Source organism: Dermacentor variabilis, chromosome 3 (genome assembly GCF_050947875.1).
Source record: "Dermacentor variabilis isolate Ectoservices chromosome 3, ASM5094787v1, whole genome shotgun sequence".
NCBI lineage: Eukaryota > Metazoa > Arthropoda > Arachnida > Ixodida > Ixodidae > Dermacentor > Dermacentor variabilis.
The window spans coordinates 37,845,036-37,870,598 of NC_134570.1; the positions used below are offsets into that span (position 1 = coordinate 37,845,036).

Consider the following 25,563-nt stretch of genomic DNA (forward strand, 5'->3'; position numbering starts at 1 on the left):
GACTTGAGAAACAAGATTTAATTTCAGTGACCACAACAAACAACATACCTGTGATGGAGCATTGAGAAAAAAGGATGAAAATGCTATAGAAACAACAACAAAAAATTCATGAGCGACAAAGTTTTCAGCATAACAGCCTTGGTATTTTAGGTTGATGTGCGTATTTTACAGGCAAGCCACTGAATTAAACACTCGCAGTGCTAACTATGCTAATTTTCAAAGGCATTTATTACTGAAATTTGGCACTGTAAATAAGGTTAAACCATTCAACAAGATTTTAAATGCCTATAAAATTATCAGGAGTCAACGACACCAGTCCAAGATATCTCTAGCAGTGGCTCAAGCACTTAATTTTCATCCATCACCTGACAACTTAATCTACTCCCATCTCATTTTTATAAGTAAACAATACATTCGTAAGCTATATGTACTGGTACTAGACATTAACCAAACCAAACATTCTGACAGAGTTGTTTTTGGGGAGTATGCTTACAACTATTGTAAATGTTAGTAAATGCAATGTTGGCCTGAAGTTTTCGCAAACTGAAGTACAATGTACTGAACGACACGTCCAAGAAACCAAAACAATTATCTCAAAATACTACACTGTCAACAAACAGAAGCAACACACACTGTATCAACACAACACTTGCAACTATGACAAAGTCACAAAACTGAATACCTCCCCAAAGTCAGGCCGTGTGCCCTGACAGGGAAAAATATAACTAGGTGCATAACGACAGGAACAGTCTCTGACAACTGTCTGTACACTGTACACGCAACGCAAAGAGCATTAAAAAGAAATCAGCTTTCACTGCAGTCCGACCCTATGTAACAAACAAAATGCAACTGCCAGCAGCAATCTCATCAGGGGTTCATTCAACATCCCGTGGATTGCAAATTCCCTGCCACGTTGACACGAACACAAGATGAAATGACAACCACCTTCAGGGGTCGAACCCACATTGGGCGTTCCACAGACTGCGGTGCTCTGCGGCATTAAGATGAACATGAGACAAAACAACTGCAACTGCTCGCCACAGTAAAATGAACGTTCAGCGTCTTGAAGATCGCAACACTCTGTCACTGCGTGATGACGAAGGGACGGCTACATCTTCGTCGTCATCATGAACGACGCCGTTATTGCTAGTGATCCTGGTGGCCCTGCTTCGCTGAGATCTCCGTAGGACTGTGTTTCTTGTGGTGTAGCGCCTGGAGCGAGGCACGTCAACAAGTCCTGGATAGTGCAGCCGGTACAGGTAGCAGGAGAAGTTGCGCCGTTCATCCTTGACAAGGACTACCACAGTGTCCAAGTCCAGCGTCAGAGTGTAGTCGCAGAGCTGTGGGAGGACATTGAAAGGAGAATGTGTGACTATGCGCGACGGGCAACTTACAACTGTGTTTCGCCTGCTCAGACCTAGTGTCTATCCTTGTGGACATCGGCTCTTGTCGTTTTCAATATTAAACAAAAAACGAATAAGATTTTAAAACTCTGGCTCCGCATAAAGCTTGGTGCAGGCAGTGCTAGTACAGGCCTCACAGAATGAAACGTGATAGAACCTTGGGGAGAACACTCTACATGTGCAATTACTCAAAAGTACCATGCCATGTCACTATGAATCTGGTTACTAAAGGTAATGCGGGCTCTGACCTAAGTGTACGAGCCAAAATTAAGCCAATGTCACTGAAAAGCAGATGGTGGAAACTAAAGTATGCACATTAGTTAGCCCTTAATTGGTGTGTTTCATTCCGTGAGCACTGTACATACAAAGTGCTGAATGGGCAAGTTGGTCTTGGACCCAATATTTAAAAAAGATATTTGTTCTTCAAGTTATGGAATTGGAAATGTGCAGATACTATAGGCAACTACAGTTGCTTATCTCCAACATGAGATCAAATTCTTGTTTTTCTCATTTAGTTCCAACTTCAATTTTTGGCAAAATTTGAAAGAAATTAGTTCTTCAGAATTCGCTAAGCAGGATATCAATGGGCTATGCATGATTTAAAATACTGAATCAGGCCAACCTCATTGTTCTAAGGTAAACAGAGCACTCTGAATGGCCACCAAGGTCAACCATAAGGCATTGCATAAGCTGCATTTCCCACCTTGTCTCAGTTTAGGTTTTCTTTCATGCTGAAACAAAACCATGCATTTACATAAAAAATTAATGTCAGCTCCAATGTACGGACATTTCACCATCTCATATAAGAATTGTTGAAATAGAATTATAGTTGAGAGCCCCTCTGTGACTGCCCTTATCTGAACACGCAACTATTTTACATAACCACTCTCCTCTGTAATGTCTTTTAACCTTGAGGATATAATAAATAAATAGACATGAGACCTTTCATTTACTTTTTTAAAATTTTATCCCTTTAACAGCCAATGACGAAATAACTCGCCATCACAACGAATTTTTAGCAATTTTTGCACTGTGTAGGCATTCAGTTTCTTGTAATTTTGACAAGAAAATAATACATGACTTTTGACAATTTATTTATTTTTTTGCACTTCTAAACATTTTTGGGGGAAATTGTCATGGTAATTGAGGCATTAACCCTGAACTATCCTGCAACACAGCTACATAACTTTCCATCATATAAACGAAGACAGCAAAAAAAAAAAAAAATGTGAGAGGTGGAGGCTGGTTGAGTGCCGACTCAAATTATTTTATTTTTATTAAATCATTTTTATTTCACAATCACATGCATGTAGTGTTCGTGGGCTATTCGGAGTGCTATAATGGAAACCTCCAGGTTAAATTTTGCATGACTGGAGTTCCTTTAACATGCATCTAAACAAAGGAGTATCATTTCGTTCTGCCACCTTAAGCTACACCGTGCATGTATCTAAAGGGACACTAGAGGCAAATATGTCAACACGGACTGTTAAATTGCCATTCCAGAAATCTCACAGCACATGCCTTATGCCAGGAAATGCTTAGTTTAAGAATAAATCACTCCTGAAGCATTCACATTCCTCCAGCGCAATTCAAATCACCCCACACAAGCGAGGAGGCGTGATGTTGCATATGCCATCACCGCCATTTACTGCCATCAGTGAGTAAAACGGCGCGCAATAGCTTGCACAGGGGCACTTTTTTGCAATCTCGCACTCGCGTATATGTAGTCCAACAGCAAGACACAACAGCATTACAGGGTTCGTCTGTCGTGTCGTTTGAATATTGCGAGCATGTATTTCACTCCTTAGTGTAAGCTTTTTGAGTACGCAATACAAACACATCACTATGCATTGCAGAAAATACCAAAACATCAGAGTGCAGGCAGCATATGGTTCAAGCAGGAGGTCTGACTGAGATGGTGATTGATCATATGATGACTGCACAGATGCTTATAATAATAATAATAATAATAATAATAATAATAATAATAATAATAATAATAATAACTGAGTGAGGTGGCCACTTTTTCCCACTCACCTAAAGCAGACATTCATGCTAAAACGTACAGGTACATTTGGTAGGTCCACCAAGTGTCCACTCACATGCGTTCTACAGGCACCAAACAGGCCTGCCAGAAAGGCTACTACCAGTATTCTAGTGGTCATACAGCAAGGGACACCCTGCTGAGTGTTCCGTAACACCAAGGTGTGCCATGTCCACCTTGCAGCCCCTTCCCTCTTTGCCTCTCCCTTTTTTCTTTTTTTCCTTGTAGGTTGGCAATTTGAGCCAACTTTGACATCCGTGCCAGCTATCTTTACAACAAGTTTTTTTTTTACATGCTGGTGGGTTCTCTTCAATAATCATTAAGCCTTTCTTGTCTCTCCAGGGTAAAACAGGAGTGACAGCTGAGAATAACATTAGTTTGTCACGTACTGTGCGCTGACACTGTGCACACAAATTTTGAGGGAGTAGGAGTCAGGACACCTGAACATCCCCCTGGATCCATGATTGCTCGTCACTCACCTCATCAAGGCTCATCCCGAGCTCGAAAGACTTGATCCGCTGGCCCGTCTCATTGTCATATATACCCACTTTCCCCATGCAGCTCTCATCCCTTGGGTCAAAGCCAAGCACACTGTACAGCTCCAGCTCATTCTCGTAGTCGTCTGACAAGAGGCTTTTCTGTAAAAGAGTAAAAGAAGCAAAATTTTGACAACTTCAAATTGGGCTGCAAATTTCTTAAATGTCCTTTTTGCGCAAAGCAACAGAGGCTTTCCTAAACTTCTTTTTAAGCACCTGGCTTTCGACTTTCGCTTCAGTGAGAAAGTTGTAGATAGCTAAAAAAGTTGCTTACACCATTTTACCTAGGATAATCTAGCATACTAGTATGACCTAGCATACTATTATTACCTAGGATAACGTCCTAGGTAATAGCGTCGTAGGTAATATCTAGGATAGACGGTTCAAACTGCAACAAGTGCAATATACTTGAGACTACAGAACACGTCTTATACATCTGCCCCCAATATGCTCTGTAATGACAATCGCGGCAAAACCTTTGTCAAAGTTCATCAATCAACCTCTGTCTAAAAATTTCAGTTGGGACCTTGGCCACACCATTGTCATTGGCATGATATTCTAAAGGCTCTCATGAAATTCTTGCAAGAGAGTGATCTGAATTTGATACTTAAAAAAGCCTTCTCTGTTCATGTTCAAGCCTGCTCCACCTCCGCTGTGGGTTGGCCCGGTATTACACTACCTCCAGGATCAGCCCACATTTTTGCCAATGGACAAGGACGCGAAAAATGCCAACCAACAAGAGGCTAGCAGCGTGGCTGTAAAATATTTGCTTGTTACAGTTGGTAGATTTCACCTCTTACAAACCTAATCAAAATCAGCACAGTGATTGCCAAAAGAAATGTTTCCCAATAATATACTTTTGGTAGGCGCTCCTGAGGTGAAAATCATTCTTTCACTATTGCATTCTCCTAGAAAAATCACTCAATGGTCTACTGCAAAGCTGGCTGGCCTGCTTGAATTCATTAGCAGCAAAACCTATGAATGCCTTCCAAGTGTTCAAGTTGCTGGCATCCATTGTTTCCTTGAGCTTGAAGCAGACTGTGGCTTTTGAATAGGCATGTGGCAACCTCAGCGTGCAGAGTGCTATGGCCCATTGAGCTACATTGCTGGAGTGCCAAGGCACATCATCGTATTGCGCCCCCGATACCCCTCTACAATGTAAAAATGCCACTTATCCGCTAAGTACTGCAGTTATAGCATATAGAAACAAAAGCATGTAGAAAAGCTAAACTCTCAGGTAACCGGGACAAAATAGTAAATTTCTGAATTTATAAAGTAGGATAAGTTACAAACTTTGAGCATTACCCAGTGAGTGGCATTAACACTGACAGTACAAAGTGACATTCTAATTTCTTGAGATACAATTGCATAATACCATACTTTAGTTGACGCTTAGGCAAGTATTCAGCTTTTATCTGTTTGAAAAAAGCGCATACAAAGGAAACTGTTGGTGCAAACAGCTGTTCTGTCTTCATCGAGCAGCTCTTTGTTTCTCTATGCGTGTGCGAATTATATCATACTCTTGATCATTGGCTAAGACAATAGGACAGAAAGGTATCAATTAGATCACAGGTGCATGCTGTCAGCAAAATGCCTTGGCAAACCTGTCTCGCTTTAAGTTGCTTCTCTTTAAAATATTTCAGCAAAGCAATGCAAGAAGACAAAGCACTGGCAATTTTAGATCACAGCACGCTGGAGTGCTGTGCTTTTAGTTCTTCAAACATGAACGCACAAGGTTAGGTTGGTTTTGTATAAGACAGGCACATCACTGCACAGAGATGCCATGATATGAAGCTGTTAGCTGCTTACCACTCCACAAGCACCAGCATGTTCAATTATCTGGGGTATTCATGTGTTGTCCTATAGTAAATGACAATACAAGAATGTTGTGGAAAACACAAGTTGGTCCAACTCAAAGAGAATTTGCACAGATGCACCAGCCAATTACATTCGCACCCCTTGCGTGATGTCACAGAGGTGAAGAACTTCCTTCAATATCAGCGTCTCAATGGAACCTTATTTTCTAGCGCATATGCATAGAGGGCACATGCACTGTAATGTTGTGGGAGGCGCTCACATTAAATTCTTAAATCACCACTGAGTATAGTTTCCATTGAGGCACTGTCTTCACTGCTACTCTTTGCCCAATACATATAGCAAAAAACTCTAAATTAAATTTTGGGATTTCACGTAGCAAAATCCCAATATGATTATAAGGTATGCCGTAGCAGGGGACTATGGACGAGTATTGACCACCTGGAGGTCTTTAATGTGCACCTAAATCTAAGTAAAGGAGCGTTCTTGCGTTTTGCCTTAAACCCACAACCTCAATCTCAGCTGTGCAATGCCATAGCCACTAAGCTACTGTGGCGGGTCTCTAAAATTAACAAATGACCACGCCACCTTGTAAAAATATTGAATTAAAAAAATTCCCTTACCTCTACACACTGAGAGCTGTGCATGTCGTATAGGGTTTTGCACTTGCGTCGAGGTGGCTTGTTGTTGTTTGTCTCCTCGCGAGTTCGAGCTGGCTGCTCGCGAAAGGTGATCTCAAAGCATTCCTTGAGCGATGGTTTGTTTTTCTTGTTTGTGATCAACCGGAAAACCCTAAAAAGAAAGGGAAAAAGTGGACAGATTAAGGTGAATAAGTACCCTGATTACTTCAAGTACTACTACACCTCAGTACATGGAGTCAAGGAACTACTACTACTACTACTACTACTACTACTACTACTACTACTACTACTACTACTACTACTACTACTACTAGCAAAAAGGAACACAAGTGGTCATTTGTGCTCCTCCTAGAGTGCCATTAATTAATGTTTTATCTCTGGAAGCAACTGATAGCAAATGACACTCCATCTATGGTTATATGCCTTTCAAGTAACAAGGAATTTACAGATAAGTGAAAAAGTAAAAACCTTACAGAAACATCAAAGAGCAGCACAATGTTAGTTTATTCAAGTGAAGTATTTTCGCAAGACCGAATGTGCATTCATCAACTTCGTGAACACAAAGTTTCGCATCTTACATGTCACACACAAACCACAACAATGATATGTTTGTGCAACATCATGGATAAAAAAAATTATATGAATCTCATTCACTGTGGGAATCAACCTAAGCGAAGCTTTCTATGCTGTTTGCTTTGACTGACAATAATTACCGGTGATATATATGGCTAATGTTTAATTTCTTTGGCGTTCACTCAAATACAAAAAAATCGGTGAGTTGATGTTAAATGTTAATTTGCATGCACTGCTGCTGTTGCGCAGTGTGGCAGAAATGTTAAACATTCATTGAATTATATGGGGCTGTACGTGCCAAAACCCCCATCGAATTATGAGGCATGCGGTAGTGGTGAACTCTGGATTAATTTTGACCCTCTGGGGTTCTTCAACGGACACCTATATCTAAGTACACAAGTGTTTTTGTATTTTGCCCCCGTCAGAATGTGGCTACTGCGGTCCGGATGAAACACGCGACCTCGTGCATTTCGTAGCCACAAAGCTACCCTGGCTGGCACAGAAGTGTTGATTTGACGTGCAACTGCTGCCATATTGTTGCCTAGGCACTATGGTGCTTTAATGCGGCTTTGCAACTGCACACCATGCCACAGTTGCATTGTATGCATGGTATTTATTTTTCAGGAATAGCAGACTTGTACTGTACCATACCTTCCCTGAACCAGCCCTTAGGCTTGGTGAACTAACACAGACCGCGGGTAGCATACGCTGGTGAACACCTCAGCCAAGTTTTGCTGCCGTACGCGGTGCATGGAGCTCGCAAGCAAAGTCACCTTTGTCTCAAACGCTATCTTTTCAATGAAAGTCTGTTCCTCATTCTCTTCTGGATGCTTTATTTAGTAATAAAGTGGATTCGCATATGCAGCTGCCATTGGTAGCTGTTGGTTTCCACATAGTGTAGGTACTGCGACCCCTGTGATGTGCCACCATGAGTTCACTGGCTAAACGTACTGCGGCTCACTGTGGACAACCGTGTTTGGCTTATGTTTAGCACATCGTAGGCACCAAAGTCGCAAGTTGCGGCATCTATGTTAACATCCAAAAGGAAATTTGAACCGCGCCACGGTGACATTCAGAAGGTGGAGTGTTGTGGGCGTGCCCCGCTCTGCCATAGCCTTCACAGTGCAAGGTATTGAAGAAGCAATGGGACCCCAGTACAGGCCGTGTTTGATTGCCAATACATAACTCCACTTCTGCTGAATTCATTGAAGTAATTTTTGCGACAAAGTATTTCTGAAATAGCCCATTTTCACTTCAAATGCCCTTCTCCGCTTCGATAAAAAATGGTTCAGGGCCTCTTTAAATGTATCCAGTTTGTCCACAACTGCTGTGGTGTCTAATAGTAACGTTTCCTTGCCTCCTCATGTCGCTTTTCCCTTTCCCACCCTCCTATGCGTGGGAACTGCGAGTGAAGAGTGGCAGGCTGTGATTCACTAGTTTCTTGGTTACGTTGGTTCTACACATTTTATGCCTCCTCTCCCTACCTCCTCTCTTCAATTCTACCTACCTCCCTTCTGGACTGCTGCACGTTAGTAGAAAGGTAAGAGCTACAGTTTCTGTGATGCATTTGCATCACAAATGGTCACAGATAATTACAGCTGTCAGACAAGTCAGTAATAGCTCTCTATTTCAAAAGGGTGTTTAACTGGGCTAGTTGGTTCATTCTTCAAGGATTGTTGCAGCAGAACTTAAGGAACACGGACACAAAGGAACGACTACACGAGGACGCAGCTGCACTGTCAACTGATTTCTTTATTGAAATTCCCACCCCCCTCCTAGTTATTTCGTTGCCGTATCTCCTCTCTTATCTATCTGAGGCAGTCTCAAAAAGGTGACTTCCTTTCTTGTCAAGGCCACTGATGGAGTGCTTACACGTTGCACTCCTGTTTTACTTATCTCAAGTGCCTCAAGAATCTCCCGAGTTAGCCTATCATCATTCCTTTTTAGGACTTGCACTTCATGAAATTTGGAGTGCACATGCTTGCTTGGCTATCTTGTCTCTTCTTGTTTGTTTCGCAACATCTGCAGTGCAAGGCCAGATCGCTGCCAGGAGTCCCTGAAAGTGATGATGCGTGCTCTCTTGTTTGATCATTATGGCATGTTCCTGTTTGCCTTATGTATTGTTTTCCACAGGACAGGGGGATGGTGTACACTACTCCTTTGATGCAATCGCAATATCTGTTCTGGTGGGTGATCTGGCATTGTGGTTTCTTCTTTTCCTGGTCCACTCTTTTTCCTGGTCCACAAATTTTTGTAGCATGAGCTATACTGGCCGAGGTTAAGCAGTTTCGCGTGGCTCCTATAGAGCCGTGCTGCGCATGCGTGAGGAGCAGTGACGTCACACGGCTCACAGTTGGTGTGTCTCGCCGGTCTGCGCATTCCAGAGGAGTGACGTCATAGCCGCGGCAGATGCACTGGCACCGGTGTGTGCCCAGCTGTGCGCCTCTGTTGCGCGGTAGCCAAGTCTGATGTTGCACCGGAGCCGCTTGATAGCGCCTCTCATTTTGTGCGTATGCGCAGAGGTATCAGTGGGGGTATACATATAGCGGGGCGTTTGCCAGTGTGGTATAGCCATGGAGAAGGAGGGCGAAACTGCTGCTCAGTGGTGCAGAAGAGCGGAGAAGCTTAACTCATCGGATCCTAAAATAGTTGCCTGGTAATTAGTGGTTGAGCGTAGGAAGAATCAACAGAAGAAGGCTAAACGTGCTGCGGAGACACCGGAGCAAAGGGACGAACGTCTAGCAAAGCGGCAATTTTAGCTCATGCTACGTATATCCTGGCATAGCCGAGCTGAGCCACTGCTAATTCTTTCCCTTGTTTGGTGCTGAGCACACGACTCGGACACCGTGTCTTTTACCAATCTTGATGAGATTGTGGGTCAGTCCGTGCACATATGGAATTTGAAGAATGCAGGGTACCCCGTGTCGATGGTATGTAGCATAGCTGAAGGCCCCGTAGAGAAGATTAAAAGAAAACAAGAAGGAAGAAGCGGACTTGAAGATGACAATGCAAAAAATAAATGTGAAAAAATTCCATATGTGCACAGACTGACCCACAATCTCATCAAGACTGGTAAAGGACATGGCGTCCAAGTAGTGTGCTGAGCACCGAACATGGGAAAAGGTATATACGCACAAGTGAACCAGGAAAAGAAGAAACCACAATGCCAGATCGCCCACCAGAACAGATACTGCGATTGCATCAAGGGAGTAATGTACACCATGCTCCTGTCCTGTGGAAAACAATACATAGGACAAACAGGAAGATGCCTTAATGATCGAACAAGAGAGCACGCATCATCACTTTCAGGGACCCCTGGCAGCTATCTGGCCTTGCACTGCAAACATTGCGAAATGAACAAGAAGGGACAAGATAGCCAAGCAAGCACATGCACCCCCAAATTTCATGAAGTGCAAGTCCTGAAAAGGAACGATGATAGGCTAACTCAGGAGATTCTTGAGGCACTTGAGATAAGTAAAACAGGAGTGCAATGTGTAAGCACTCCATCAGTGGCCTTGACAAGAAAGAAAGTCACCTTTTTGAGATAGCCTCAGATAGATAAGAGGGAAGATACGGCGACGAAATAAATAAGATGCGGGAACTTGAATAAAGAAATCAGTTGACAGTGCAGCTGCGTCCTCGTCTATTCGTTCCTTCTGTGTCCGTGTTCCTCAAGTTCTGCTGCAACAATCCTCAAAGTGCTCTATTGCTCTGTATCTTCCAATTTGACATATTTCACCCTCATTCAACTTGTTCCCTTTTACACAAGGGCAGACAGTGATTTGATATTGTCGTGATCATACTGGGGACAGGACTGCAAAAGTATTTTCGTTTGCTTGCTCAATAAAAAAGTTTCAGGGCCAAATTTTTAAAACAATAAACATCTAGACCACCATGTGTACACTTACAAAGCTTCAAATGCAATAATATTTTCAATGAGTAACATTGGACATTGATGGCTTGAGCACAAGAATGACATTACTGGTGACTGTACAACTGCTAATGCATTGGCAAATTCATTAGCCGCTATCAAACTATACCAATGCCACAACTGACATTTAAACTGAGCCAAGGTAGCACTAATAGGCTATTAGTTTTACTTTAGCTCTATTTAAATGTCACTTATGGCATTGGTATAGCTTATAATAGCATTGTGGCACAATATCACGCACCTTACACAAAATGCACCTCGGTCTTACTTGATGAAATGCGAAGAGTTGTAGACTATCCTTCCCGAGTCATCAGGATGAAATGCAATGGAGTCCGGCTCTGTGCTTGAATTGGGAAAGTCCAAGAGTCCATTCTCAGCCAGTTCATCAGACTCCACTGATTTTATCTGGCGAGCACCAATAAGACCCACCTTCAAGGCTTACGAAAAGCAACTTTCCTGAAGATGTCCAGACACTGGATCACACTCGCCTCACCTGAAAGACACCTTCCTTTGATGGCGGGCTGCAGATGTAATGCCAGGGGTAGCACCCAAAGTGTAGCATGAACTCTGAGCACTTAACCTCAAAGAGAACTGGAGGGGGTTCTGCAACGAGAAAGGCAAGGAAAGTGAAATACAGTAAACTCTCAGTTGCACGAACATTAGTTTAATAAATACCTCAGAATAACAAACATTTATAAATGAATGAATATGTGGTGTTTATTGGTGCAAGGGCCATATATGGCGAAAGAGCGCCACTGTCGTGGTAATGGGTTCGCCGTGTAGTTATGAGTTCTATGAAGTTGATGTGACACGGCTGCAAAGGGGCCTTAAAAATAGTCGCTATAGAATGCATAAAATCTATCTGTAATAAGATTATGGCAATGGCATATGACGTGTACAACGAGCATTAAGGTGCATTGCAAAAGAATGATACTATGTATATAAATTATATCAGATTCTAAAACTGGCTAGACCACTACTGCCTCGTTAGAGCCCTTGAAACACAAGGACCTGGAGGCATGTGCTATGCAAAACAACTATCGCAGCGGCATCCTCTGGAACAAGGATGCTCTACAAATTTAATGGGAGTTATAACTTGCAACATAACATCATTCAAGAAAATGATGACTGGTTTGGTGTTAAAGAGCGATTCTTGGCCAAGAAACATAGCCGGGTGAAGAGGGACACACGGTATGCCAGAAGAAAATGTTTCTTTCTCTTAGCTTCACCCTAACAACACTCTAGGAAAACGTGAAGGTCGGTCTGCCTCTCATCACATCTACCACACGTTGGAGGTTCATTTCCAGTAAGTAGACAATTATGAGTGCCAAATGTGTGTCCTATTCTGAGACGACAGAATAGGACATCTGTTCGCCATGATTTTGTTGTGGAGGGCCAATAACCTAACTGTGGCTTTATCACGCACAGCTTATTTGTTTCTCCGTCCCACATGCGTTGCCAATGATCTCAGAGTTTCTTTCGTAAGAAAGGTTTAAGATCTGTGACAGGGACAGCAGCGGTAGGATTAGAAGCAAGCAATGCAATTAAGTGGCCATCTCGTCCGCCAGAGCGTTACCCTCGATGCCCCTATGGCCAGGCACCCAGCATATAATGATGTGCTGATTAGATAGATATGCTTTACACAGGTAGGAATAGAGTTCATTAAGTACTGGATTTTTGTGCTTGCAGAGTGACATCACTGCCTTCACGACAGTTAGCGAATCTGTATATATAACTGCATTTTGGAATTTTAATTTCCTTATATGCTTCACAGCTGACAATACTGCGTAGGCCTCAGCCGTAAAGATAGTTGTTTCTGGATGCAGGACATTGTATTTCGAGAAGGATGGACCGATGGCTGCGTAGGACATCCCGGCATGTGACTTGGAAGCGTCTGTATACAACTCTGTGCACGAGTGCTTGTGCAATTCTAGGAAATGCGTTCGGATTTCGACCTCTGGAGTGTGCTTTGTAACTTCTAGAAAGGATATGTCGCATTCTACCACCTGCCACTCCCAAGGAGGTGAGAGCTTGGTTGGATGCATTAAGCGATGCTCGAGGAGTGGGGCATGCATTTCATCACTAAGCTCCCTCACGCGCAGCGAGAAAGGCTGTCTTACAGATGGATGATTGCGGAAAAGTATGGCACATGTCATATCGGTAATGGTCTTAAAGCATGGATGTTCATGATTAGAGCGTATTTTGAGAAAATATGTGAGGCTGATGTATGTTCTCTGCTGGTGGAGTGACCACTCATCTGATTCTGTGTACAAGCTTTCAATCGGGCTTGTCCTGAAAGTGCCAGTGGCTAAGCGGATACCTAGATGGTGCACAGGATCTAGCATCTTTAGCACACTCGGAGTGGCAGAGTTATATACGATGACACCATAGTCCAATCGTGACTGAATTAGGCTCTTGTAAAGGTTCATTAGACTCTTCCTGTCACTACCCCATGCAGTGTGGTATAGAAGTTTCAGTAAGTTCATCGTTTTTAGAAATCTTCCTTTAAGATATTTAATGTGTCAAATAAAAGAGAGCCTGGAGTCAAGTATAATACCTTGAAATTTATGCTCTTTGTTGACAGGTATTTGTTGTCCACACAGTTCTACAGAAGGATCTGGAACAAGGCCTCTCTTTCTCGTAAAAATAACACAGGAACTTTTGTGAGGGTTGATTTTAAATCCATTTGTGCCTGCCGACTTGGACACCTTGTTCAAGCCATGCTGTACCTGCCTCTCGCACACTGCGAGGTTCCAGGATTTGAAACCTATTTGAATGTCGTCCACATAGAATAAAAAATGGCCGGTGGTAATGAAGCATGAAGCATGGTCATCTTCACGATAAAGAGTGTGCAGCTAGCACGCATCCCTAGGGTATGCCAGTTTCTTGCATAAATGGACGTGACAGTACATTGTCAATTTTTACCCGGAAGGTACGATTGGACAAATAGCTTTCTATTAGATTTAGCATATTTCCACGGATGCCCATTTCAGACAAGTCTCTGAAGATTCCGTAGCACCACATTGCATCGTACGCCTTCTCCATATAGAGGAATATGGATAAAAAAAATTTTTTAGGACGAATTCATCACGGATATTTCCTTCAATACATACAAGATGATCGGTTGTGGACTGTCCTTCTCTGAAGCCACACTGATAGGGATCAAGCATTTTGCTCAGTTTAAAGAAATGGATGAGTCGCCGATTAATCATATTTTTTCAAATACCTTACAAAGGCAACTTTGGGAGCTATCTGGCGGTAGCTTGCCACAGTGGAAGGCTCTTTGCCCTGTTTCAAAACAGGGACCACAATGGCTTCTTTCCATGTGGTTGCAAAGTGTCCGACAGCCCAAATAATGTTGAAAAGTGCAAGTAGTGTAACTTGTGTGTCAGTGTGTAAGTTTTTGATAACTTTATACATGACTCTGTCAGATGCCGGTACAGAGCTCTTGCATGCGATCAAGGCAGCTCTCAACTCGGCAATACTAAAAGGATGGTTATACGGTTCATTCTGTCGGCATTTTGTTATGAATTCCTTACATTCTCCTATTTATTTATATTTGAGAAAGAATTGTGAACTTGAAAAGTTGAACTTGACACCCTTTCAAAGTGCTCCCCAAGTGAGTATGCCTGGCCTTGCAAGGTATCATCGCCCTGTGTGTTTACCAAAGGGAGTGAATATGTTTGTCGCCCTCTTACCCTATTAACCCTATTCCAGACTTTGGCCTCGTCTGTACACAAATTGATACCCAATAAAAACTTTTGCCAACTCTCTCTTCTGGCCTGTCAGCACGTTCTCCTGCCTTGGGACTTTACTTTCTTAAAGTTAATAAGATTCTCTGCAGTGGGAGAAGCGCACAGCAACCCCCACGCTTTGTTCTGTTTCCTACGAGCGTTCCCACAATCGTCGTTCCACCATGGGACATGCCGTTTGCATGCCACACCACTTACTTCCGACATGCATTTAGAAGCGGCATCTATTATGAAGGTTGCAAAATACTCAACATCAGCATCAATTCCTAACGAATACATGTCAGCCCATGAGATATTAACAATAGTTCAGAATTTCTCCCAATCGGCTGTATTAATCTTCCACCGAGGAACTTGTGGTGGAGATTTATTTTCTTTGGATGTTCTCAGCAGTATGGGGAAATGGTCGCTTCCGTAAGAATTTTTGGTAACTACCCATTCAAGTTCAGGCAATGTAGACGGGGAAACTATGCTAAGGTAAATTGAAGAAAAGAATCTGCTTGCAAGACAGTAATATGTAGGTTCCTTCTTATTGAAGAGACATGCACCAGAGTAGAAAAGAAACTGTTCAACAAGACGACCTCGCTCATCTACACCAGAGTCACCCCACAGGCTGCTGTGTGCATTGAAATTGCCAAGGACAAGATAAGGCCCTAGCAATTCATCTATAAAGGACCGAATTTCATGTTTGTAAGTGCTAATGTGGGGGTATGTAAAGTGAGCAGATGGTGACAAGTTTGTTTAGGAGAACAACTCGAACTGCCACTGCTTCAAGGAGCATTTGTAGCTGTAAACGTTCACATGCTATGCTTTTATGAATTACAATGGCAACACTGCCCGATGATGCTTTTGCATCATCGCCATCTTCGCAAAATGTAACTTACTGTCGGAGAAAGTTTGTGTGTTTCGATTTTAAGTGCATTTCCTGTAAACACAGCACTTTTGCATTGTGTTCATGGATAAGTTCTTGCACATCATCAAGGTTTCTAAGAAGACTTCTGACGTTCCATTAAATAATTTGTGTATCCATACTGAAAGTAAATTGGTGCTGCATGTACATAAACGGAAGTGGTGCCTTGGATTACAGAGCTTTTTCGAGGCCCTGTGATGTGGGTTTTGTCCTTTCTGGACCAATTGAGGGAGCCTCGCCGCTCCTTAGGCTGCGCCATCAGGACAGGTGGAGTGTCCATTGCCTCTTGTGAGGCGCCGGACGCACGCTCTTGCGAGCGAGAAGTTCCGCGAGAGAGTCCCGTGTCGGAGGGCGAGACCCCTGCGCCCACTAGCCCGGAGGTCGATGGGGCTGCCTTTAGGTCTGAGCTGTGCTGGCTGTTGCCAGTGCTGGAAGGGGCTGGGGAGGTCGAGGCAGCCTTGACTGCGCCCGCCTTCGGGGCCGCTAACAGTCCTGCCGCAGATAACTTTTGTGGGGTCAGCAACCCAAGGGTAGCCTGGCCTGCTTGCTGGTTGGGTGGAGTAGGCTTACCTACTTCCACCCTGGGAGCAGGAGTCAAAAGTAGCAGCTCGCTGCGTGCGGGATGGGCACTTGGCATTGACCGCTGCGACGCTGCCCCTCGATGCGCCGCATCAGCATAAGGTGTGCTGTGGAAAGGTGAGCGCACTTCTTACGGGCTTCCTTAAATGATATGTTTTCCTTGACTTTGAGGGTTATTACTTCTTTTTCTTTCTTCCAATTTGGACAGGAGTGTGAATATGCTGGATGGTCACCACTGCAGTTCACACAGTGAGGTGTGCTACTGCAATTGTCGGAGGGGTGGCCCTGCACTCCACACTTTGCACAAGTTATTTGACCATGGCAGCTCTGCGAGCCATGGCCAAACCTTTGGCATTGGAAACAACGTCTAGGGTTTGGAATACATGGTCGCACATTTAACCTGATGCATCCTGTTTCGATGGTTTCCGGCAGTACGCTGGATGCAAATGTTAGGACAAGATGTTTGGTAGGGATTTCTTTGTTGTCCCTTCTAAGGATAATACTTTTTACATTGGTGACATTTTGATCTTTCCACCCTTCCAGGATTTTATCTTCTGTCAAATCTTGGAGGTTTGCCTCTAACACGATTCCTCATGAGCTATTCATTGATCAGTGTGGTGTAATAGAAACTGGTATATTACCAAATGTCACAAGACTGCCTAGCTTCTTGTTTCTGAGGGATCTCAAGAAGAAGGTCTCCACTAGCCATTTTCGTCACTTTATAACCTGACCCTAAGGCTTCAGTCTAAGATTTTGCAAATATGAATGGTGAAATTAATCTGGCCTGTTTTTCAGTTCTCACTGCGCACAACATGGAATTTTGGATAGGTCTTTTTTGTTCGGTTGAAACATGTGCTTAGCTCATCGGTGCATCCCCTCTTTTGAGGGTGACGATCAAGTATGTAGGGAAATGCTGATGTTCCCATTGTACTTCAGTTTTTTTTCGGCAGCAATGGCGGCCAGCCCCCACGGAGCCCAACTTGGGGACGCTGCAGCACTTAGCGCATAAGGCTGCAGGCGCCAACCGTACATTGCCACTATAACCTAATATATTATACCCAAGGGAGGGCACATACACAAGGTTAACTTAAGCCGCCTAGGAAAATTAGGAAGTGATGGAAGAGAAGAGATGATAGGACAGTAAAAGCAATAAGATAGGAGAAAAAAAGATTGAAGAGGGGGACAGGAAAAGATGACTGCAGGTTTCCTCCAGGTGGGTCAGTCTGCAGGTGCCGTCTACGTGAAGCAGATGCCAAAGAGGCGTGTTGCCTCCGCCGAGGGCCTTAACGGTCCGAACACCGGGCATCAGCTCAACTCCCAGGATCCCCCTTTCTTCGGACATGGCTAAGCCGCGCATGGCTGCACGCGGGAAGATCCAACCCTTGTGTGCTCAGGTACGTGGTGTTGCCACACACCAAATGCCCGCTGACGCAGGCGCCCCTGCAGGGAACTTTTTAGAAAATCCCCGGCAATTTTCCTATGTATTCTATGCAAAAATCTTTCAGTTATATGAATTTCTGAACAGTGAATATTTCAGCTGACCAAATTTGATCAGTGGACATGGGCTCATTTTTAAAATCAGTTCTAGAAGCTTTGCGCTCTGCAGTGCTGGCAAAGGTGATGCTCGCCGCCCCCAAATCACCCTTCCAGCAGCATACCCGTAACATTGGCTACAATTAGAAACTGCTGGCATAAATCCTGCCTTTACCTCGTGTGTGATGAAAGCAAGCAAGGAGAACAGCGCAATGATGCAATTGACCTCGGAATGTGGACAGGGGTCTGCCACCAGCTGAATGTTGACAGCAGCACTTCGCTTGAAGACTATGTGAAAGTGAGTTCGTTACCTGTGCTGAACTATCAGAACCGCAAATTCTTTCCAGTGTTCATCCCGAAGAAGAAGAGTGTGACAAGGAACAAGCAATGGCAGAGCCAGATTCAAATCCTGTAACTCTAGCGGAGGCTGTAGGATGCCTTGGAAAGTTTCAAGAATTCGTGTCTCAGCAACAAGCTGTGCCAGAGGAAGTGCACAAAGAGACAGACTCTCTGGACAGCTTTGTTATTTCTTGCACTTTAAGAGCATCAGGACAAATGAAAATTATATATATTTTCTTATTTTTCAAAATGAGATAGGCAGCAACGTAACTGTTAAGCACTTCATATATTATGATTTACATAACTCTATAAATTGTACTTCACGCTTTTGACACTATGGCTGCTCTGCCCTATGATGTCCCATATTCTAGTGAATATTCAGTTTAGTGAACTTTCAGTTAAGTGAACTATTTCCTTGCATCCCTTGAAGTTCACTCAAGTGGGAGTTCACTGTATTGCCAAGATCTGGGAAATGCAGGCTTTTCTTCCTGTACAAAATACAGTGTGTCGCATAAACATGCAGCACAATACCTTTCACTGTGTTAAGTGCAGACAAAGATCAAATAAAATTAATACATACCTTTGAGCTTGCAGTTCAAAGGTAGGCCAGCAGGATAGGTTCCGACTTTAGCACCATCCAGCGCTGAGCAAGGCTGATAAAGTTTAGCTGGAAACATGCATGCCTGGACCAAAAATTTAATAAAAGAATTGTCAGGCCATACGATCACCCTTCCAGTGTTTCAAATGATCACGTGTCGTGTTCACTTGATAAGCATGTAAGGACAAGAGATGTTGAATTAAATAAAAGCAAAATAGGAGATAAACCATTTCTGTTTAAGTCAACTAGCGATGGGGCTAATTAACAAAATAAACAACACGAAGCTCCAAGTCGTGCATGAATTTTTCCAGCCTTGCACTGTCGTCTGTCTAGCCTCGTAATTAGTTCCTAAGAGTGAGCCATTTCCTCTGTCCGACAGCAGCAATCTTAGCTTTGTTTCTGGAATGCTGCACTGTTAAAGCACCTGCAATACTGTTGACCCGAGTGGTTGACTCTCCTTACAACATTCCGCTACAGTCAGGTGCACGGCAATATTGCACTACACAAAAGTTACTCCACCTTGTGGATCTCTGCAGAATGAACTTGGTTTATGTAAGGCACCTTTATTAACTAATTATCAAGTTACACCCTTATGTGTAGCTCCTTAGGGCAGTCAAAGCTTCCTAAACCAAATTTTGATTTAACTCACCAGAACAATAACTAACTTGTTCTGAAGACAAAATCCAACTGGAAGCACCTGCCCGCCTTCTACCACCTGTCTCACAGGTCCTCCAAAATTCAAAACGGCACATTTTGGTCACCTTTTGTAAATTAACATGTAATATAACTTTGCTTTGTATCAGATCTAAACCCACCCTCTCTGTAATGCCTGGTGATTGGCCTTAAAAGTAATGAATTGAAATGAAAACAACTTTTTTCCAGCTCAAATTGGCTGGACAATGCCCTTACCACACCTTTTTCGAAAATTTTAAGCAGCATATAGTGCTTAAAACAAAAGCAGTAGAGCTCACCATAAGGCTTATGTGTAAGGCACGTGTTGGTAAATTACTTGAAAAGTGGGTTTGAGAACTGTGTACACACCCTGAGATCAAGAACAATGCATGTGCGGTGAACATTAATTTTGGTAATTTTGACAAAGTTCTGGCTGCTGTGTTAGAGGCCACAAAACTTGGTAGAAAAGCTAACAAAAAGTTTTTCACAACAGTCTATATGTAGTAATATTATATGTTGCCAAAAAATGTTTTCTGAATTTCTAGAGGTGCCAATGAGCATCATTAATTTTTGTAGAAAGTACCTTCAGTTTTATTACTTTGAAGCAACTGAACATATTTGTGAAAAGGTTGTGCAAACAAATTCTCCAATTGAGGAATTGATGGTGTAGTCATAAATCAAACTTAAAATCAGATAATTGTTTGATGCCACACGAACCAAACAGGGCAAAACAAATAGGATCTTTCAAATCCTGCATATGCCTCCAAGGGTTGATACAGTTTCCACGATCGCATAGGTAACCTTCTAAGAACAGCAGCTTATCAAGTGTAGTCATTACCCTTGTCTGATCAATGAACCAATAGAAATGTAACCATTAAAGCTTAATGCCAAAATGCTGAAAAAGAAAGAGAAAGTGATTATATTTTTTAAGGTACGTATCCTCTCGATGTCCTGCATTGATTACAAATCCGCACTCTTAGTGACCTGACAAATTATAACTGCATTATGTAAAATTATTTTATTTTTTTCTATGTGATCTACATAAATCAAATCAACCAAGAAATTAACTTAGGGCTGACAGTTATTTAAGCTAGGATTTTGCACTGATGCCCAGCACAGGTTTTCATTCTGACACTCCAGCCCAAGTAGCACATTCTAATACTTATCCTTATTCTAACAACCAGCATCTTTATTTATTTTTTTTTGCATCATTATTACAAAGCAATACTACCTCGAAAGAAGTGGGATGTATACTATGTATATGTTGACTATATATATGTAGATTATGCATATGTAGACTATGTATATTAAAACCTAGGCTATTTTCACATATCCAGTGCTAAATATATGAAACAAGGTCCCACTTGAAAAATCACATCATTATAGCTTTAAATTGAAACAAAAGTATGATCGCTACAATACCTTACTACTGCACATTTTCCACACAAATATTTCCTGAACATAATGTTTCCAGTGCCAGTGAACTCTAGACACTAAGCAAAAGTGATGATGACAAACTGTGAAAAAAAAAAGAGTGGCTCACTTCTTCAAGAATGTTCCTGAAGTTGTACAATCTTACTGCCCCAGTCAAGGTGCTGCCTGTTCCAACAATAAGAAGGCCCTCTGAAACATTGGCATGGTTGCATTCTTTTCCAAAGATCTGCAAGAGAACATGAAAAATAATTGAGTCCTTCAACTGCATGGTTGTCGAGTATGGCAACCACTACCAAAGCACACGGAGCATTGAAGGGATGCAACTTACAGCTCTGTCAATCTCCAACATCCCTTTGAACTGAAGGGGAAACATGGCAAACACTGCTATGGTGATCAGAACCCTTGGTTTGCTCCTTGCTGCCTAGACAAGCATGAAAAAGCAAAGCCTCTTGCAACATGGATAAACAGAACTCTGGTATGTCATTAAGCAGATAATGCAATGTCATTAGGCAGATAACTTGATCATTTGAAAAATCGCATATCCATAATTTTAAACCAAAACAAAAGTGTGATCATTATAACAGCTTACTGTTGCACATTTCTCATACAGTTATTTTCTAATGTACAGCTTTAATTGTGGAACACATTTATAATACTGCATCAGTGAACTCTAGATGTCACAAGGCAGATCACACACAACTTCTTGAATGTCCGCACCAGAAGCTGTGCAGGCCTTTCAACATCAGTCTGAAGTATGCTGACAACAAAAATCGATCCTCAGCAATCGATATAACCTTGCTTCTGAACTGAAATGCTCAATAATCAATCAAGAAAATTGAAGAACCTGTATTCTCTGGCAGATTCACACTAAATGCACACTGTTGTCTTTGAATAATGACATAATTAGGGGCACCGAACCAAATGAAACAACTTGCCTGGCATGAACGAGAAGAAAGGGGGTTAACTGAGGAGCCCAATTTTTTATTAGTCATATCATAAGAAGCCAACAAACACTGACACCAAGGACAACATAGGGAAAATTGCTTGTGCTTAATAAATTAAATAAAGAAACGATAAATTAATGGAAATGCAAGTGGATGAAAAAACAACTTGCCGCAGGTGGGGAACGATCCCACTTGCGGCTGTTTTTTCATCCACTTTCATTGCCAGTAATGTATTGTTTCTTTATTTCATTTATTAACCACAAGTAATTTCCCCTAAAAAAATATTATGGGGTTTTACGTGCCAAAACCACTTCCTGATTATGAGGCACACCGTAGTGGAGGACTCTGGAAATTTCGACCACCTGGGGTTCTTTAACGTGCACCTAAATCTAAGCATACGGGTGTTTTCGCATTTTGCCCCCATCGAAATACGGCCGCCGTGGCCGGGATTCGATCCCGCGACCTCATGCTCAGCAGCCCAACACCATAGCCACTGAGCAACCACGGTGGGTGTAATTTCCCCTATGTTGTCCTTACTGTCACTGTTTGTTGGCTTCTTATGATAGGACTAACAAAAAATCGGGCCCCTCGGTTAACCCCTTTCTTCTCGTTCATTACATAACAAGGGTCTCGAATCCGGCAACATTGATGCCTTCAGGTAGCATGTGTGGGTTTATTGACCGGTTGCCTTCACCGAAAAATATCACGTTCTCGTGACACCTGCTGCAAGAAAGGATGTTCCACGTCGACCGGCAAAGTTTGTGAGTGGAGGCGCTGGCTAACACTCCCAGGGTTCTACTAGGAAACATAAATACCCAAGAAAGTGAATGGGGAAACGGCACCGCGGTAGCTCAATTGGTAGAGCATTGCACACGAAGTGCAAAGGTTGTGGGATTGTTCCCCACCTTCAGCAAGTTGTTTCTTAATCCACTTTCATTTCCATTAATTTATCGTTTCTTTATCTAATTTATTAAGCACAAGTAATTTCCTCTATGTTTTCCTTAGTGTCAGTGTTTGTTGGCTTCTTATGACTTGCCTGGCATGATGATTCAGTGGCTATCTCATTCCACAGCTGAGCATGCATAAGTTGAGCATGCGTAATGCGAAAATTATTCTCATTGAGACTTCAGTGCAAATTAATCAACCAGAGACCAGAGAGATAACACTGCACCTTGTCTACAATGCCTCCATTGGCACACAATACATTTTAGCCATGTGGCACTTATGTTTATTTCGCTTAAACTTCTCTATCTTTTTAAATTATGCCCCATTTGAAGTGCAGCTGTTGTGGCTGTGAATTAAATATGCGGCCAAATGTTTCGCATGGGTCGACATCCACTCGGAATAGGCACAGAAAAAAGGATGGCAGCACAAAGCAAACATAGGACAAGCATTCATCTTGTACCCTTCTCTTTATGTGACCATCGTTTCCTATGCTGGTTCAAAGTAGGCATTCATTCCAACTAGCCAAAGATACTACCTTACTGCAGGTTGATGTCATGTCACCGAAGTGATCAAACAAGAAAAGAAGCCCAACTCACTGGCTGTGTAAGCTGTGGATGGCTGTGGTTATGCAGGGACTGCAAAATGATGGTTTCGCCATGAGTCTCCCAGTCGATGTGTTTGAACTTGTAGCGGCTGGGTGATCCCAGGTAGATTTCCTGATGGACCTTGCCATTCATCTTGTCATGGCAGTAGACCCAATTGTCAGCCGTCAGTGACAGGAACAGTGCCCGGCAGTCCTTTGCCAGTTTAGGCAATCGGTGCTAGACATATTGCAGCAGTGATGTTAGTACCAAAGGCATGAACTGTGACACCAACAATTAAAAATGGACTAGCAGGAGTCACTGCATTTCTTTATCACAGCACATGACAGCATTTCAGCCAATTCCACATCACATCCTCATGTATTCATGCATAAAAGCTGTTCCAATTTAGATCTTCTCATTCATGTTATGGTTATGCTGGTAGCACACCAAACCGCAATGAACGTAAGATGTCCAATGCAATATAATGGGCTATGTCTGATGCAGTTGACAATGTCATAAGTGGAATGAAGTACATCGTTCCACAGTGCGCATAAAATAGGCTGATAATAATGAAGCCAGGCCACTATGAGCTAGATGGCACATTCTAAAAGCGTCATTAAGAAAAATTATGCAGAAACATAGCAGCTACAAGTTATCTAATCTGAGCTATGATAGCAGACTGGAGTAAATGTTATTCCATATGATGCTATAATAATTTTGCTAGCATCGATAACGGTCAGTAGAGCCAATAGGGAGTTTTAGAAATAGTGCACGTAAGTGCCTTTGTATACTCAAAGCTGCACACCATGCTTGCATTTTTTGTACTTTTTTTGCTTTCTTTTATACACTCTTAAACTAAATTACACCCTTTGGGTCGTATCTTGCCAGACAAGCTTGCCACACAACAATAATCGTCGCCTGCCTTGTGCGCTTTTCCTTTCTTTAATGCTGCGAGCCCGGTACTTCCAAGTCATGAACAGCATGCGCGTTATCAGCAAGACATAGCATTCTCGACAGGAAAGTAGCGAGCGCAGCGTTTTCAAGAGTGTGGCAAGATACGAGCCAAAGTATCTGCATTTGCTTAGGAGTGTATGTTCAGTAGTTTGTGTCCCCAAAATTTGGCTGTGCAAAAGCTAGAACTCCCTAATGCTATTGTTTGCCAGTGTTCTCAAGTTCGATTGGCGGAATATGTATGGCAGACGAAAGTGGCATAACTTTCCAACATAATACAGCACTACAGCTCGATGTAAATGCAGTTACGCACCCATCAAACATACATTTTTGTCTTGAGTGTTTCATTACGCGGAGTAGACTAGGTACAGCAAATAAGATAGATGCACTGAAATTCAAAATGTACTTAAGCAGTACTACACACACTCCAGAATACTAACCAGTGGCCCTGTGTACACCAAAGCATCTTCGATTTTCTTGTTTTTCGGCTCCTGTGGGAGCTTGTAGAGTGGACTTGGGAGGGCGTTAATACCACACCTGTTATATGAAAAAAAAATAATAATAAGCTTTTCTTTGGCATGACTAGTACGCTGAATTAATTACGAAAGCGAAAGTTACAAACTTACAAAGCCAAGCAGGTCCTGTAGTTGTCAAGGTAGATGTGGCCACTAGAGGAATAGAATGAAACATCGGCCACTCGTTAAAAGCCAGACATATACGTATCAGACACTAGAAAGAACCAGTTATTTCGTGCTTACTCTTCAAATGCAATGGGGGACTTCGAATGCGTTTCCCAGATCTTCGTGAATGTTGAACGTTGCTGCGTGGCGTAAGACAAAAAACATCACAGAAATGCTCTTAGCTTTTGATGCGAAAAGATAAATCTGAATATACAGCCTCGGATTTCAGCTACAGCGGGCAGCGTTCTAAATTGATTACAGCTAGAGCTGTCGTTCCATGATGCGACACGCACATTGGCGCAGTAGAACGTCGGCAACGCACAGAAAAAAAGATTCTGTTTTCACTAAGCGACTACAGGCTGAAAGTACGCGAAAGCATAAAAAAAATGTGTGAAGTGCTGTAGCGTACTCACGTCACATATTAGTAGCCGCAGTATTTTCAAACTGGACCTGTACGGAGACTTCCCGATGCCAATTTCCCGGTACTGTAACGCTTGAACTGTGCCTCTGATCCTAATCCTGGGCATAATACAGCAGTCAGCTGTTCCCAGACGGCCTAAATTGCACGCATCATGACTAACAATCGTTTCGCTCGCCTAAATTCAGCGACGAATTTCAGTTTCAGCCTCAATACGGAAGTGTATTCTGTGAGTAGACAAGAGCTGCTTCACCGCGCAACATTGAAGCCAACCACAAACACAA

The 25,563-nt window shown here is 42.7% G+C and overlaps 1 protein-coding gene across 2 annotated transcripts; it reads right to left on the reverse strand.

The window, feature by feature from the left end:
• LOC142575423 (DDB1- and CUL4-associated factor 17-like) lies at positions 1–25,563 on the reverse strand. Of its 2 annotated transcripts, XM_075684788.1 has the most exons (13): positions 25,275–25,563; positions 24,940–25,001; positions 24,808–24,849; positions 24,622–24,718; positions 23,243–23,467; positions 21,086–21,178; positions 20,867–20,983; positions 18,634–18,736; positions 11,437–11,546; positions 11,212–11,348; positions 6,422–6,590; positions 3,927–4,085; positions 1–1,340 (listed from the first exon to the last, which is right to left on the reverse strand). In XM_075684788.1, exons 1-13 carry the CDS (start codon positions 25,386–25,388, stop codon positions 1,056–1,058), a joined length of 1,713 nt encoding a protein of 570 aa, XP_075540903.1. In that variant the 5' UTR covers positions 25,389–25,563; the 3' UTR covers positions 1–1,055. The 2 variants fall into 2 exon arrangements, with proteins under 2 accessions (XP_075540903.1, XP_075540904.1); XM_075684789.1 differs by lacking the exon at positions 21,086–21,178.

Bases quoted from the DNA above. Each gene is read 5' to 3' on its own strand.
- LOC142575423 (XM_075684788.1), bottom strand. From the start codon at position 25,388: ATGCCCAGGATTAGGATCAGAGGCACAGTTCAAGCGTTACAGTACCGG. The intron at 20,984-21,085 runs GTAAGTTGCATC...GTTCTCTTGCAG, and splicing joins TGTTGGAGATTGACAGAGCT to ATCTTTGGAAAAGAATGCAA. The intron at 18,737-20,866 runs GTGAGCCACTCT...TTTTTGGTCCAG, and splicing joins TCAGGAACATTCTTGAAGAA to GCATGCATGTTTCCAGCTAA.